General features: G+C 37.2%; 2 protein-coding genes across 2 annotated transcripts in view; one reads left to right on the plus strand and one right to left on the minus strand.

Moving 5' to 3' along the window:
• Positions 1-12,294, plus strand: part of ERICH6 (glutamate rich 6) — a 29,623-nt gene extending 17,329 nt beyond the window's left edge. The window contains exons 11-18 of the mRNA XM_081328792.1: positions 1,581-1,679; positions 1,770-1,924; positions 3,989-4,074; positions 6,067-6,215; positions 7,573-7,658; positions 9,517-9,675; positions 10,439-10,670; positions 10,944-12,294. Coding sequence (XP_081184918.1) covers positions 1,581-1,679; positions 1,770-1,924; positions 3,989-4,074; positions 6,067-6,215; positions 7,573-7,658; positions 9,517-9,675; positions 10,439-10,670; positions 10,944-11,204 — 1,227 coding nt within the window. The 3' untranslated portion in view covers positions 11,205-12,294. The remainder of the gene's footprint in view (positions 1-1,580; positions 1,680-1,769; positions 1,925-3,988; positions 4,075-6,066; positions 6,216-7,572; positions 7,659-9,516; positions 9,676-10,438; positions 10,671-10,943) is intronic.
• Positions 12,295-13,011: 717 nt separating this feature from the next.
• Positions 13,012-15,138, minus strand: LOC308668470 (glucose-dependent insulinotropic receptor-like). Its single transcript, XM_081328408.1, has one exon. The coding sequence runs from the start codon at positions 14,624-14,626 to the stop codon at positions 13,688-13,690; it is 939 nt and encodes a 312-aa protein (XP_081184534.1). The 5' UTR covers positions 14,627-15,138; the 3' UTR covers positions 13,012-13,687.
• Positions 15,139-17,004: the final 1,866 nt, after the last annotated feature.

Genomic DNA, 17,004 nt, shown 5'->3' on the forward strand with positions numbered 1-17,004 from the left:
GGCAATAACAAGTTGTAATATCAGGTTTAGCTACAAGGTGTCAACCATACCGTTTAGGATTTTTTTCTCTTTTTTTGTTTAGTCCAAATTTTGTAATCTTTTCCCCCGATTTTACTTCTTTTTTGTAGATAAAAACCCAAATCTTCAATAAAAATAAGGAATCTTTTAGTCCTCAAGCTTTAGAAAGATAAAAGTCCAGTTAGAATCAGGCTATTCTTTTGTTTTAAAACTCCCCTGGATCGTTGCCACTATTAGAGGGTAAGATAAAGTTTCCCTTTCCTTTCTACAGGGGGAAAAATACTTTGGGCAGCTTATACAAGTGGAAAAAATAATTAGGATTGAAGAGAGGTTCAGATCTCACCCAGTCTCTTCCGCACTGCTTTGTAGGTGCCTGGTGGTAAATGTGACTTCAGCTGTCTACAGCTAGTGACGAGCCATATTGCTATGGCTGGTCTTTCATCCGCCGGTTTGGAGGGCTGCGCCAGATCAAGCAAAAGAGCTACCACTCTCCTGCGATCCAGAGGGAATCCCCTCCTTGCTGGTCGCCCCTACAGGGCAACTTTCGACCCTTTCCAGGGTCCCCCAGTGATGCAAAATCAGACGTGGAAGGCGAGCTCTCCTTCCAAATGTCCGTAGCGGCCACATCAGCAAATCGGAAGTCCTCCATTTTTAGAATATGGGATTGAGGAGAATTGTAACCCCTTTCACTCCTTTGTTGCTTGTCATCCTTTAGCAGCTTTTAAAGGCCAGTTGTCTCTAAGATCCCTAATGAAATTGCAAAATGATTCATTTACCGTTGGTTGTAATCCCTTTAGAAAGGAGAAGGAAAAGCAAGGCTTCTCCTACCTCTGAAAAAGGTGGGGGTAAGAACAAAAGAGCAGTAATAATGCTTAATGATTGTGGTGCACAGCTGCCTAACACCATCTGTTCCCAAGGAACTTCAGAAATAAGAGATGAAAAAGCACAAAAGGGTTTTTCCACCATCCTTCCCATACAGCAGGATTGCTTTCATATAATTAAAGTGTTGTTTATTACAGGACAGAGCCAGCAGCATCATTCATGTGGCAATTCATATTTTGTAATTTTCTTTTTTTTTACATACTTTGGTTAAACATTCCTGAAAAGCTATTAGGAATAAGCAAAATATCAGGGCAATGTGACATTAGTTGTGGCTAAGTAAAAGCATTTTTAACTCTCAAGTTGAAGTTAAAAGACCAAATTTGCTTCAAAAGCAATTGGATATTTGACCAAAAACCAGCAATTTGAGATTTTCTCTTTTATCCCATAAGCAGCATTTTTATAGGTACTGATCACTCTATCTATACCTACGAATGCTGCTTAGAGGAGACAAGAAAAAATCCTCCTTCCTCCCTACAAATCAGCCAATTTTTCATGTTTGAAATTTGGAAAGACTGTTCTAGTCTGGGAGGGGGTATAAATGTACCCTCTATTGATAACTGAGTGGGCAATGAGGAGAAAAAGGGCCACCCCACAGAAACCCAGGCTATGAACCCTATAATTCTTGTTTAGATAACTATTATAAAATTTTCTGAAATACGCCCCCCCCTTCTTCTCTGCAGGTTCCGAAGGAAACTCCAGAAACCTGTGAATTCTGTGGCAGCCCCCTAAAATACTTCCCTTCATTTGAAAGTCTGGAACACATAGCAGAGTGGGGAGATGTAAGTAATGAGAGCAAATTCTCCACATGGTTTTCCATTGGATCCAAGGTCCACCTGTCCAGCTGGTAAGAACAGGACCTTGCTTTCCAGCTTTTCTGTTGCCAGCAATGCCGGGAGCTTCATGAGTTCATTGTCAGTGAAAAAAATCGCTATCCAAAGAAAATGGAGATGATTGATATTGCCCCTCATAAGGCCCATGGAAGTCAAGCTGACCGAGAACGGGCAAAAGAAAGGGCTCAACAAAGGTATGCCAAACAGCGGGGGGGATATATTTGAGCTCTTAAGATAGTTAGGGGGAACACTAAAATCTGATACCTCAAAGCTACCTGCACCTCTGAAAGCTCTTCAAGTTTCCTACAGAGATCTCTAGAAGTTGTTACCAAATTTAAAGTACAGCATGACAGAAGGAAAATTACTAATTACACAGCTGAAGACTAATAACTGTGTTGAATTTTAATTTAAATGAAATCAAAGTTTATTTTTGTTCTAGCCTCACCCATTACTTTTGGGAGCACAATCTATAGAGTATGCAGTTTAAAGTTAAGTAGCTATTGTACCTCATGAAATGGACCACTTTAAACCATCACTTATGGTGCAAGTAGCAAGAAAGGAAGTAGGAAATGTATAACGTACATTGGGTTGTATTCTACCATGAGTGAAGGAAGTTCAGGGGAAGAAAATTTCTAACTTCTCTCTCTGAAGTTTAAATGAGCTCCCCAAAAGTTACCGGAAGTGAAGATGACTCTCCAGCTTAATACAACTTATAGGCCTTGGGATCATGCAATGTGTCAATTTTAGGATGCACATCTAAGCAACTTTAATCATATCTCCTCCCTCAGAGGGAGGTTGCATAATTCAGTAAAGAAACTTTGGACGGAATCTATGTGAGTAGATGGAAATTAGTCTGTCATTAATGTCTGTCGTTAATGTCATGACCACGGAGACGTCCTCGGACAAGCGCTGGCTTTTCGGCTTTGAAACGGAGATGAGTACCAGTCCCTAGAGTGGGAAACGACTAGCACGCATGTGCGGGGGAACCTTTACCTTTACCTTTAATGTCTTTAACTTACCTGAGACTTCCTGTTCTTGAGCTTTTATAGGTATTATTGATGCAAAAGATCTGGTCCAACTAATTAAGGCTTCATCAATCTTAAGCATATAGTGAAACTCTAATGATTATAGCTGTAAAGAAAAGGTGTTATGGAAAAAAAATCGAAGTAGAAGAGCTTATTTTTTTAGACACAGTTATGAGAAGCAGCTAGAGCATTTAGAGCTCTTAAAGCATTGTTGGGAAGAAGTCATCAAGTCCTTAGCCACTCTTGCATGGGATGCTGCAAAGTGCAGCTTGTTCCTTTATTCCCATAGGGTCTAGTATTAATATGCTGATGAGAGCCAGATTTATATTTTGATCTCAGGCTCAGCAGGAAATGCATTGGAGAGTCCTCTGATCCTGGCTGAGATTTGCAAAACAGACTAAAATTTAATTCTAGCAAGGTAGTGTTACTATTGATGCAGAAGTCCTGTGGTTCCATATATCGCTCCATACAGGACTGCACTTTCCCTGAAAAGTTGGAATGTAGTGTTGGGGTTCTCCTGGACTGGCAGATTCTATGAAACATCGAGTGGAAGTCACATCCAAGAAAATTTTGGTCCAGTTTCATCAAGCATGCCAGTCGCATCTGCTCCTGAATTAGGTGGTGCTGGAGACAATAACTTATGCCACTGGATTATCTCAATTATACTACAGAAGTTAATCTGCCCTTGAAGGCCATTCAGAAGCTGCAGTTGGCACAAAACCCAATGCCTTCTGATCAGCACTAACCAACTTAGTAACATAATTTGTATTCAAGAACTGAAGTGGCTCCCACCAAGCATCTGGGCCCAAATCAAGGTGCAGGCTGTAACCCACAAATCCTATGGGTTCTGCCTCACTACCTACATTATAATCTTGCCATGGGTGCATAGCCCTACAGAGTTGGGGGAGTGGGGGCAGGGACCTGAAGTGTGACATTCTCACTGACAACCCACTCACTTTCAACCGTTTGTCTTATGAGGTCAGTCTAGTCCCCATCCATTTTTATTTAGTAAGTAGGTTAAAACCATTTCCTTCCATAAGGCATTTAGGGGGAAAGATTTTAACAGAAGATTGCAACAGATATATTTAAAGCTATTAATTTTTTTACTGTTATGGATGTTTTAATATATGTCAGTTATAAGCCGCCTAGAGTTGTTTGAGTAGGGGACATATAAAGAACTGTAATAAATAGGTTTTTAAAAAAGTTCACACCCAGCATATTTTAATGTTACAGGCTCAGAGAGAGACAAATAGCAAAACAAATTGCCTTTATGGCAGTAGAAGCAGAAAAGAGTGCATTTCCAGTACATATCCCTGAATGTAAGTTGGATTATTCCACTGTTATTTATGTTTTTGTTACTATGCGCAGAAGGGAGAATGATTCTTATTCCATATTGACTCATAAGGAAAAATCACCCAAAGGCATATCAAAACTTCGGCTCAAAGTTACTGTATATTTCCAAGGCTGACAGTGGACTGGAACCTACATTCCTGTATACCAGGGGTAGGCAACCTTGGCTCTTTTATAACTCGTGGACTTCAACTCCCAGAATTCCTGAGCCCAGCCAGTCATAAAAGAGCCAAGGTTGACTACCCCTGCTCTATACTAGTCCACTACCTTTATCACTACAGCATATTGGCCTTCATGAATCTATTGATTTTATTGATCTGATGCCACCCAAATATGGGCAGATCACAACATTTAAAAAAAAAATGGAAACAGCAAAATATAAAAAAAATAACTACCAGAAATGCAAAATAATCACAAAATTATTCCAACCACATAGCAAGCAGAAAACATCAGGACAGAGCCATCCCCCCTACTTCAGGGCCTGGGTAAATACAGGTAATCCTTGACTTACGACCACAATTGAACCCATAATTACTGTTCCTAAGCAAGACAGTTGCTAAGGGAGTTTTGCCCCATTTTATGACCTTTCCTGTCAGAGTTGTTAAGTGAATCATTGCAGTGAAGTTAGTAAAATGGTTATTAAGTGAATCTGACATACCCATCGACTTTTTTTGTCAGAAGGTCGCAAAAGGTGATCATATCATCCCGGGATACTGCAACTATCATGAATACATGCCAGCTGCCAAGTGTCCCAATTGTGATCATGGAACCGTGGGAATACTGCAATGGTCATATGAAAAATGGTCATGTCACTTTTTTCAGTGCTGTTGTAACTTCGGTCATTAAGCAAATGGTTGTAAGTCGAGGACTACTTGCGGGTAGGTCTTTAAGACCTTCTAGAACTGATTCAGGAGGGGAGCCATATGGATCTCAGTTTCAGCACAACTTTGCTTATAATGCAACTAGAAAATAAATGTATATATAGAGAAAATGAGAACAATTGTTGCCAATTGAGAAAGGAAACATTTCTCTGTAGCATGTTCCCCACCAATTTCCAGCTACAGGATTAACAGTAGACTAGAAGATTGTCTAATAATCAAAGGAATTGGAAGAAACCATTTAGAATCCAATCATCTGCTTTGTATTGGGATACAAATTAAAGTATTTGAGATAGATGGCTGTCAAGTCTCTGCTTTAAATCATCCAGTGAAGGATGTTCACATTTCTGGGTACGGTATTTGGTTTCATTGTTAAATGGAATCATATTCCTACCACAGCTGTCTTTACATCACCAGCTATTCATTTTGATGACGCCATTTCCAGTATGTCTCAATATCGTTTGCTGAGATGAAAACAGAACCAAAGAATTAGGGCTGTTCTGTTATTCCTGGAGTTTTCCTTGAAGCCTCTGGGTTTCTCTTTATGTAAGATGATCCCATTTACCGTATATCCCTTTGTTAACATACACAAATAAATGCTTTATTTTTAGTGTTGCTTTATCATCATTGTAAATTTTAATTCTGATTTTGATTACATGCTGCAATATTTTGCTACAATTTTGAAACTGCTTGGGTTTCATTGTAGTAATGGTTTTGAAAGTAAATCTGTACCTTCCTACTGAAGGACAGGGTTTTAATAAATATCCAGTTGATAAAATAGTTTCCTCTAATGGTGTGAGTCTCCTACAGTAAAGTTATTAGATCCAATATTTGAATTCTGCTGGCAAAAAATATTATATAGGCACTTCCACTAGCCAATACTACTTTATTGTTTTTTATTGGATGTATATGTTGCCAAATTCATTCAGACTCATGTCAGTTAAACAAAACATTGCCACTATACAAAAAAATGCCATTTCGCCCCTAACAGTACCTTAGGTACAATCTTACAACAAAGCAAGTTTGCTTGTTCCTTTTCAGTCGATTAATTATTTAATTCTTATTTAATATTTTATTTTGTAGACAATAAACAGCTTAGAACAATTTCCTTCTTCCTGTCTCAAGAGACACCTTCTTCAGCAAGAATTTATCCACCAGTAATTAAAGAAGCAGAGATTCTGGACAATACATACAGCATCTCTTGCTGTGATTTCACTATTGCAGGTGGAAAGGTAAACATCTGATTTTATACACTAGAAGCAATTTTTGAATTTTACATTCAAAATTTTACCTACATAAAAATATGCAACTTTTTTTAGAGCTGAGGGCTAAACTTTCAAAGCAATGTGCCTAATGTACCCATGTCAATTATACGTGGGATTAATATCAATGAATGGCTAAGATTACTTAATATGAATTTTAAAGATGAAGTAAATATAGCATTATTTTCACCATAAAGTCAATAATTTCTTTTTTCTTTTTACATTGAAATATTCTTAATAAATAGGATTTGCCCAGGAATTAAGGAGTGCAAACAGCAATGGTAGCAATGGTGAACTGATTTCATGGACATGAGCTTGTAACTAATCTTTCAATATGGAAAATCAAAACAATCCATTTCAAATGGGAATTGTATTCCAGAATACTTTGCCTAAAGTGTAAGGCAAAAAATAGCTTTATTTGTTAGAGGGCCCATTCATTTTCTCTCCTCCTAAAGTAAAACGATATACCTCCCAATCTTTGTGGCATCTTTTGGGGCATATAAAAATCAATGTGCTTGTGAGGCAGACTAACATTGCTAGTGACTACTGACAATAATAGGACAGTTGCAAATTGAATTTTTAGTGTAAGCTGCATCTTCTCTCTTATTTTCTTGGTTTAAACTTGTCATTTAGCTGCTGGCATACTGAGATTTATCTACTTGTCTACATAATAACATACCTGTATCTGTTCTGTACCAGCCTACTGCCGGCCCTGCAGAAAAGGCAGGGACAACCCCTTTACAAAAAGGCAAGAGGGTGGAACTAAGCCTGCCAAATTTATTGACATAAAACAGAGCAAACAGAGCAAAACAAAAACACGAACCATGAAACAGGAGCTATTCAAACGGTTGCCTTCAGCAAACCAGCCCTCCCACACATTCCCCTTTTAAACAGTTCAAGGCGTGGCTTCTCTCTGCCTCCTTCCGAGGTGCCCCATTGCCTTCCTCTGTTTACTCCTGATTGACTGCCTCCTGCGTCATCTTCATCCATGCTGTCAGGCTCACACAGCTGGGTCTGCGTCGTAACCAGATGGGAGGGGCCTGGCTGAGGGCTCTGCGAAACCTCAGGGCTGTCCTCTGCAACACCCCCCTCCTCCTCCTCTAAATCGTCCGACCCAACTGCCGAACCCACAGGCTGCCCCTGAATCACAACAGTATCTATTGCAAAGGATGTAGTGCACCATGGCCCTTTAATAAAAATAAGCTAGATTTCTAGTTAACCCCCTTTTGTTTACTAGCCTTATTGTTCTCTTTCAGTATCTTATCTTGCTTTTTTGAGTTCCATGGGGAAACTGTAATCTGCATGTTGTTCTTTTTTTCATCAATAGTTAGTGAAAAACCAATTCATACAACAGTACTACAAAAATGGTGTGAAGTTCCTTACCATGTTTCCGGACGGCACTGCACAAATATTGTATCCTTTTGTGACATACTCCTTTTCTGACATACTGTGTTCAATAGAACTGGATCAGAGCCAGAGGGCTGCAGCATAATAATCTACAGCAAGGTTACCAAAAGGTCTTCAGGATGACAAACACAACTAGTGTTCTGTCCCTGCTATGCTTGGTAGTGATCTTATTTTACTTTATAGCCGTCTTAATATACAACAATCACCAGTTAAGAATAGAACATCTAAAATGCATTGACCTACAACAATTAAACCTTTAATGCAGTGCTTCTCATTCCTGGCATCTTTACGAGATGTGAACCAACTCCCAGGTTTCTAAGAGATGGAAGTCCTCACAACTTAAAGTTGCTAAGATAGAAAATGTTATAGCACCGTGAGCACAGGAGTCATAGGATTTCTTCTTCAGGGTTGGAGACAAGACTAGGCAAGACTACAACTTCACAATAATCCAGTACCAAAGTCTGCCTACTGATCCCTGCCATCCTATTTCTGATGTCATAAAGTCAGACTAGTGTGTTGGGAGCTGGCTATTTTTAGCAAAATAGAAGCAACCCTTCCACATTCAAATTCTTTTTTTCACAATCAGGTGGTATTTGGAATCTTGGCAATTATAGAGATACTCCCACCACACACATACACACACATAATCACAAACTTTTCTGCTGCTGAAAAATGGAAAAGGCATTTTAAAATCATCTTAAGACTTAAGATTTACACTGTCTTACTAGAGCCTAATTCATGATTTAGGTAATAGAATGCATAAAGTAGCCTTTTTCAACATTGGAGCCATTCAGATTTGTTGACTCTATCACACAGAATTCCCCACCTAATATGGTTGAAAGTCTGGTAGTGGATCTTCATGCATCCAAATGGGGAGAGGACAAGTTGGGAAAGGCGGGTAGTTCAGGTCTCTTGCAATATTACAGGACTTCAGGATAAGTAGTCTTTGACTTACAACTGCCAATTGGGACTAGATTTCTGGTCGTAAATAATTTCTGTTATAAGATGAGGCACCCATATGACTGCATCTACTTTTACTATATTGTAATTGTTAAGCAAATCACCGCAATCATTAAGCAAATGTGGTATTGTTAGGTGAACACTTCAGTCATAAGTGCAAACCCATTGTTTCAAATGGACTTTTTTTTGCTAGAAACCAGCAAAAAACATCACAAATTGCAGTCATCTGACTGTGGGAGGCTACAATTGAGCAGGTGAGCAACTTGCCAAGCACTCAAAATGCAGTCACATAATCGAGAGAAGGAATGCCACATTTTACTAAGTCCAGAATTGCTTTACAAGCTATGAAACACCCATTCTGGGCCTGCCATAATTTTAAATGGTTAAGCGAATGGTCATAAATCAAGGACTACCTTTATCTTGAATTTTTAAGTGATTTGCAAGACCAAGATGAGTCCCTCGAATCAAACTGGGAAACTTAATCTGTAATCAAAATCTTGGCAAACTTGGGCTTCTAGAAATCCAAAAGTATTGTTTTGTAAGTTACACCCTGGTGAAGTAGTCATTTTCCTTGTATAAATATCATCCATATTCCTGTACCACTGCAAAATTAGGGAGTTTTTGATATTGGTACAAAACTATAATACTAGTTCTACTTCTAAAGTAATTAAATCTATTCTTTTTAAGATTACTTGTTGTTTGTCTAGATGGAACATTCATGCTACATCAGCAAAATAGAACCAAGGAATGAATTTAAGAACTGCAGGTAACATATGGAAAAAGGGGGTGCTAACCAAGATTATCCTCCCTCCCCAAAATCAGAAATCCACTATACCATTCATACGTATGAGCTAGCATGTCTAAGCAAGTAAAGTAGGGGAAAAGACCTTAGCTACATGTACAGCTATCCATCTGGAAATCTGGCAATTATTGTTGTACAGAAGGATGAAAATGCAGGATACATTTGTATAGTCCAAGAAGATAAGCGTGAGAAGCCAGAAATCCAAGCAGTATTTGACTCTTGTGGGAAAGGAACTTGTTATCATCCAAACCAAATTGTATGGTGAGCTAATTATAGAGAAATATTCATTTTTTGCTGTGGATTTTGTATTTCATATTTTAAGTATTTAAATATTCCATATTTAGTGGGTAGGATTTCCATTACTTCAACATCTGCAGTATTACTAGAAAGACCCTTTTGTGACTGGAACCATGCTCAAGTTGTAGAAAATGCAACTCCAAGTAATAGTAAATTCATCATGCTGTAATTTTCTGTTCACTAGCTTTTTCCTTGAAATTGCAAAAACTAAATTTGCAAGTCATTTTTGAAGTATGATTGCTAACATCATATTGCTTTACTGCTGTTGAGAAGGCATGTTAATTCAGTCTTCTCTTGCCAATGCTTTAACCGTAGTTTGCAAAGATTACTTAAGCATGATTTGAGTTACCTACAATTGTTTTTGTGAATGGTCACATTCTAGTTTGCATTTTATTGTCCACTAACCTCAGCTTATAATTTACTTTTCTCTAATGTAATTTGTATGTTTATTCAGGCTACTTCATATATATCAACTGAACATTTTGTAAGAAGCTTATGTTGTAACAAATAAAAATATCACTATTTCATTATAATGGGGTAACTTGATTCCCATTCTGGAAACAATTACATATTACAAGCCCTTTTTATGTATTTGCTTGAAATGATAAGGGAAATCAATCAATCAGGTGGATCATAACTGAGCTAAACCTGTCTTCATAATTTTCATATAGGATATGTTAAGATTTGTGGTTCAAATATACAAATAATTTATTTTTCTCCCTTGTAGGATAAATATTACTATTCGAGGAGGACATTACTCAGATCAAGCTGGCAACAAAGTGAAAACATGGATTTGGCCTAACAATCTCCAGAAGCACAATCCCCGTGTATCATTTAAACCCATCTTTCTATCCTTGAACCTTAATGTTGGTGTCAGAATACTAGGGCAAGATAAAATTGCCATTTCTTTTCTTGCAATGGGAAAACAAGCAAAAATTAATGTAGGAACCAAAGTGAAGGTACATGTCAGAGGAATTGAATGTTTACTTATCCTTACAAGTTACAATTAAGCAAGACATGGAATGTTTTGGACGAACAGAAAACATTTAGGGAAATACAAAAACCTAAGTTTTACTCAAAATTGATCAAGTTAGTGTTCTCCAACATAATTAATCTGTTTAGCCATTTTACATAATTTAAATTAATTGCAACATTGCTTTCATTCCTATGCAACTCACTGAATTTCTGCTAGTCAGAGGTATGCACTGATGCTGATTTTTTTTTTCTTAAAGCCACTTGCTGAACATCTTCCATGGCCAAAGTACGTAGCTGAAGATGACCTTCTGCTCTTCGCCAATAGACTAAAGATTCTTCGCATCTTTGCTAAACTGAATGGATATTTAGACTTTCCTGCTAGTGACTGGTGGACTAAACTGGAGATCCCTTCATTTCTTTTGAAACAGACTTCAAAATTAATATATCTTTGTAAAGAATGTGAAATAGGCTGTGCTCTAGATAAGTTAATAATGGCAAAACTAAATTCACCAGTTTGATCAACAGCTGATTGTTGATGTTGCCTGAACAGTGTGTTAAATATCACTTGTTTAAAATATTTATTAATCTGTTGAATTCTGTAAGCAAATTTATATGTATTTAATATTTATGTATTCTTAAAATATATATGGGTATCTTCATGAATGTTCTTTGTAACAAAAAATATAAATTTGAAGCCAACTTCAGTAATAAAGTTGAATTATATGTCATAGGATGCAATAACTATTCATAAAACTTTAGATCCATTTTGCTATGATTAAAAAAATGTGTTTTAAGGCCATACTCTTAGACTAACCCACAAAATTCCTCTGTAGTTTTGATTTCTCCACACATCTTTAAGCAAAATAGTAAATAAAACACAATGGGCAGGCTGAGGAAGAGGATTCCTAAACCACTGGCTTGCATTTAGTTATAATCTGGATGGAATTAGACCCTACCAGCCACTGTCATGTTTTCAGATTACAAGTAAGGTTATGGTAAAAGCTTCTGGAAAACAGATTTGTTGTTCTCACTGTCTGAAATTAAACCATCCAGTCATTACTCAGACTCATATCCATCTTTAGGGAGAATACCTAATGCACCTTTATTAAATGTAAAAACAATAAAGGAGAAAAGTTTATTTTATAACTATGCTGTCTTGTTGATAAATAACCCTAGTCTTGATATATTAACAAAGCTTTATCTACTACTTGGAGGAAACACTTTTCTAGGATGTATGTTCCGGGGTCAAAAAATAAAACTTTCCATATACAATGCTGCTGCTGCTATTATCCAAACTGCAAAAGCTAATAGGAAGTTATTATCGTAAAAAGGAAAAACTATTAGTACAGCAGTTAGATCATTCCAGAATCTCAAAATGAGTAACTGGTTCAGGTGCAATAAAATTCTTCATGATCACTGGACCCCCATTTCATGACTTGCAATGGTTCTATTAGCATAGGTAAATTCCATTTATGTATATATGTAATGATGAATCCTCAACTTTATAGATGATTTTATAGAAGCACTTTCTATTGCTATTACCATCATCCAATTAAGGCAGTGTTACAAACCAATTTTAGACAAAAAAACTATGTGTATTCTTTATCTTCTGCTGTCTCCTTTTCCTTTTGTGAGCTAATGAACTATTGGAAACAAATGTGTATAATAAATTATGCCCTCAGAGCAGTAGACAGATATTAAAACAATGTAATTGAGTAATATGGTAAAACTGCAGCAAAAGTTGCAGGACATACTGTATAATTAAAAAGTGGAGCTGGGATAGCTGTTACTTATTTTCCATTTCTTTTCACCAAAATAACTGTACCAAGTAATCTATGTTAAAAGGGCACCATAAAAGCACAATTATGCATCAAAATAAGTACTTTATATTCCTATGGATACTTCCCTAGATGTAAGCTTCATTTAAATCAATGTGATTTGTTTTTGAGTGGGATGGACTGGTATGAGAAGTTCAATATTTATCTAAATGTAATTTGCAGAGGCTTTGTTTCTTTTTCATTTTTCATCCTAGTTTATCATCTATATTTACTTAAAAACTGCCCAAAATCAATCCTAGGGAAGCTAACTATAAACAGGAAACCATATGAATAAAAACATAAAATTGCAAAGGACACAACCATGAAAAAAGCCCACCCCAAAATGTGTCTTATCAAGTAATAAACTTGTCCTAAATGCTTTCTGAAATATCAGTAGAGCTAAATAAGCAGAATCAGACGAAGTGCAAATGGACCTCATATGGAAGAGAATTCTCAATCACAGAAATAAATGGCTACATAGATAAATTTAACATAATTAATGCTACATTACAGACAACATATTTTCTAAATAAGTACTTCAGAAAAGTTCTCACAGAAGGCTTCATTTTAATATTCCACTATTTTCAAGAGTAGTTAAGACTGAAAAGCGCTTTTTTTTGCTCATGGACTAGTTCACAAATACAAAGTTTAAGTGAAATCCAGGGATATCCAAATAATTTGAAATTAGTCTTCTGTTGGAACTCTTGAAATTAAACAGGCATATACTGAAAGGATCAGAAAATGACCAGCTCTTAACTCATTTTAAAGAAAGGGATTTAAATACATGCCTGCTTCAGGTGTTTCAGAAGATTTAATTAAACAATACAGATTTCAATCCTTTAAACCATATTCAAAATTACACTGGGAGCAATTATGCTATTATGACTATTACCAGTGGTTTCTGAAAGACCCACATGAAGACAAATAGGAGACTCCCACCGTATTCTCAGTTTTAAAATACTTCAAGTAAACTGTATCAATATTTACTTATTAATTAACCCATCTTTGATTATCTTCAAATAATCAAATTATGACTGAGAGAGGAACCTCTCAATCAGAATTGTGCTTATTTAGTTTTCTCTGTCCTGTACTGGAGATTGAACATACTGTTCTATAATCTGAAAAACTATTGAAGGGAGAAGAGGCAGAAATTAGATCTGATTAATTCCATTTTATAAATCATTTCAGATTCCAAAGTTGGAATTGGCCATTGCTAAAGCAATAGACTTACATGGCTTTATTTGTCCTTTTCCCTTACATTTCATCAGCCTGGCAAATTCAGTCCTTATATCCTTGATGTACAATGAATACACAAATGGGTTTATCAGTGAATTGGTTTCTCCTAGGAGGAATAAAAAATCCCTCAACAGCGGGCTCAGATTGCAGGATTTACAGGTAGCTTTCACAATGGCAGTCCCATAATAAGGGCCCCAAAATACAATGAAGCAAACAATCACAATAAGGATAGTCCTTAGAGCTTTGAAGTAACAGAGATGATCAGAGATGTCTGCATGCAAGCAAGAGCGCTGGATCTGCTTATGCTGTAGATAGGCAATCCTTCCTAGTGAGATATGCAAACACACCAAGATCAACAAAGCAGGGATGAAAATGCCAAAACAAATTATATAGAGGTAATCACTTTTGGCAGCAGACAGTAGTCCACAGTTACCTTTCAATTTGTTCTGCCGCAATCCTGAAGAAATAAGTGGCATGTGTCCTACCAAGAAGGAAAGAACCCAGAGGACTACAAGAGAAAGGATTACACGTTTCTTGCTCACAAGGGAGGGATAATGAAGGGGCAGTTTCACTGCCAAATATTTGTCCAGAGAAACCAGGAGTAAGGTGAGAATAGAGCCAATACAAGGAGTAATACTCATGCAGATCCTTATAAGACAAAAAACCAAATTTGTATCAAATGGTGCATCTGTTGCATCATCCAAAGCGTCTCCAATGCACATCACACCCACAAGTAGATCAGCAGCTGCCAAGTTGAGGATGAAGACATAGTTTCGGCTTGATCTCTTCTTCTTCAACCGACAGACAACAATGATTACCAGTAGATTAGCAGATGGGATAAATACACTTAAGATGACATGTAGCACTGCATAAATAACAGTTGACATCTTGTTCACTGTAAACTGGTAGATACATTAGGTTTAGAGATGCATTACATATGCAAATCTTTAGGAGTAAATATGCTTTCCAATCATCAAATTGTTTAGTCACAGCAAGAAGTGAAAACTTGGTACTACCCTCTTTCTCTCTGGTCAGACGGTTTTCTTCAAATTGATGGCTATTCTGTCCCTACATCTTTGTTGTCAGTTTGTTTCTCTTGTTAAATTCATGATACTCTTCCACTGGTAGGGAGACAGCTGAAGACACATGGAGGATCAAAGTTCTGCCAGGTAAATGCTTCAGACAAAATCAACATTGGCTGAAATGGAAGGGATGCAAAATAGTCCAGGAGCAGATTTGCTCTATTTATGAAATTCTCTGATGCAGAAAGGAAGGCGTTTAACAAACAAAAAGAGACACTGCAATCTCAGTTACCATTACACTTCCAAAGGTGTGTGATTGTTTGTCTTCTCCATGCATTAAAATGAAGCGACCAATAGAACATCTCCATGGTATCCTTAAGTTATTGGATCCTGGGAAGAAAACTTGGTTATTTCAGAGTTCCAAGAAAAGATTTTTTTCCCAGTTAAAGGGAATGGATATTAGTTAAAATTGTAAAGTAAATTAGAAAACTATTGCTGGAGTGCAAGCTTTGTAGCTCACCTAGGTTCAAGGGGATTGTTAAATTAATGATTGGGAAGATAACATTTTCTAACATTTTACAAGTATTCCTCAATTGGGACTAGAATTTCTGTTGTAAGTTGTTGCATCATAAGTTGAGTTGGACCTGCTTGATTATTTTTACAGTGGCTATTAAGCAAATCACCATGGCTGTAAAGGTAATCACATGGTCATTCAACAAATCACATTGTCATTAAGTGAATTCAGCTTACTCAGTAGACATTTTTGCCAAGTTTTTTAAATCGTTGTTATTGCAGGATGCTGTAACCAACTGTAAACACAAACCAGTTGCCAACCATCCCAACTTCAATCACATCACCACAGGGGTGGCATGCGATGTGATGATTGTAACTGCAAGTGTATCCTTTGGCATGTCCATGTGACACCCGATTTTCAAGTTGCACTGGTTGCCAGTATGCTTCCAGATGTGATTCAACTGCTGATTATGATCTATATCTCTCTGCCTGACATAAAGCTATTTGAGAGGCTAAAGCTATGAACTATTTTTTCAAGTGATATATCTTGAAAGAGTTAGAAAGTACTTCATCCAATGTAAATGTTTTTAGCTAGATCAGGGTGTCAAACTGCCGGCCTGTGGGCCAGACGCGTCATCAGGAAACTGTGCCCACTCCATTGCCGGCAATGGAGAAAGCTCCGATGATAAAAAAAAATTAGGGTTGGTCTATTAAATGCAGACAGGGACGCGGTAGCTCAGTGGGTTAGGACGCTGAGCTTGTCGATCAGGTCGGCAGTTTGGCGGGTCAAATCCCGAGTGCCGCGTAACGGAGTGAGTGCCTGTTACTCGTCCCAGCTTCTGCCAACCTAGCAGTTCGAAAGCACGTAAAAAATGCAAGTAGGAAAATAGGGACCACTACGGTGGGAAGGTAACAGTGTTCCGTGCGCCTTTGGCGTCTAGTCATGCCGGCCACATGACCATGGAGACGTCCTCAGACAAGTGCTGGCTCTTCGGCTTTGAAACAGAGATGAGCACCGGCCCCTAGAGTTGGAAACGACTAGCACGCATGTGCGGGGGAACCTTTACCTTTACTATTAAATGCAGCCTATTTTTTATAATGCTGGACCATGAGAATAAGCAAATAGATTGAAGGAAGAGAGCAGAGTGGGGTGCTACAGAAGGTAGGATCTTTGTTATGGAAGTAAATGGTTGAGAGAAAGAAGATTTTTCATACCTGACAATATAGTGCAGAGAAAAGTGAATTGAGATAAAATCCTGTGGGACTGATTGGGGTAGATTGCAAGGGCGACTCCGAAATATAATTTTATCATTTTATCTATATCTTAAATTATTGTACACTATTACAATTTCATTTTAGATTGTATTTTACTACCATTTCATTTTAAATCATATTTTATTCTAATTCCATTTTAAATTGTATTTTATCAGATTCCATTTTAAATTGCTTTTATCAAATTTTAGTAACAATTTGTCGCTGGAACTTTGCACTTTGATATGGCCCAAGGGCTAATCAATAAAGACTTTTGGTTTTTTGAGATAAAATCCCTTTGCCTGAAATGAACATATGAGCACACTTTGGCTAGCAGAGATTATGTAGTACAGTATTTCCTTGAAATAAAGCACATTACTAAGAAGCAGTCAAATAAAATATAAAAGACGTGGCACATAAGTTGAAGGTCCCACATAAAATACAATGTGTAAAACATTTTTCTCATGCCTCTCAAATAA

The sequence above is a fragment of the Vipera berus genome, assembly GCF_964194415.1.
Source record: "Vipera berus genome assembly, chromosome: 5".
NCBI lineage: Eukaryota > Metazoa > Chordata > Lepidosauria > Squamata > Viperidae > Vipera > Vipera berus.

Coding starts and splice junctions, on each gene's coding strand:
- LOC308668470 (XM_081328408.1), bottom strand. CDS start 14,626: ATGTCAACTGTTATTTATGCAGTGCTACATGTCATCTTAAGTGTATTT.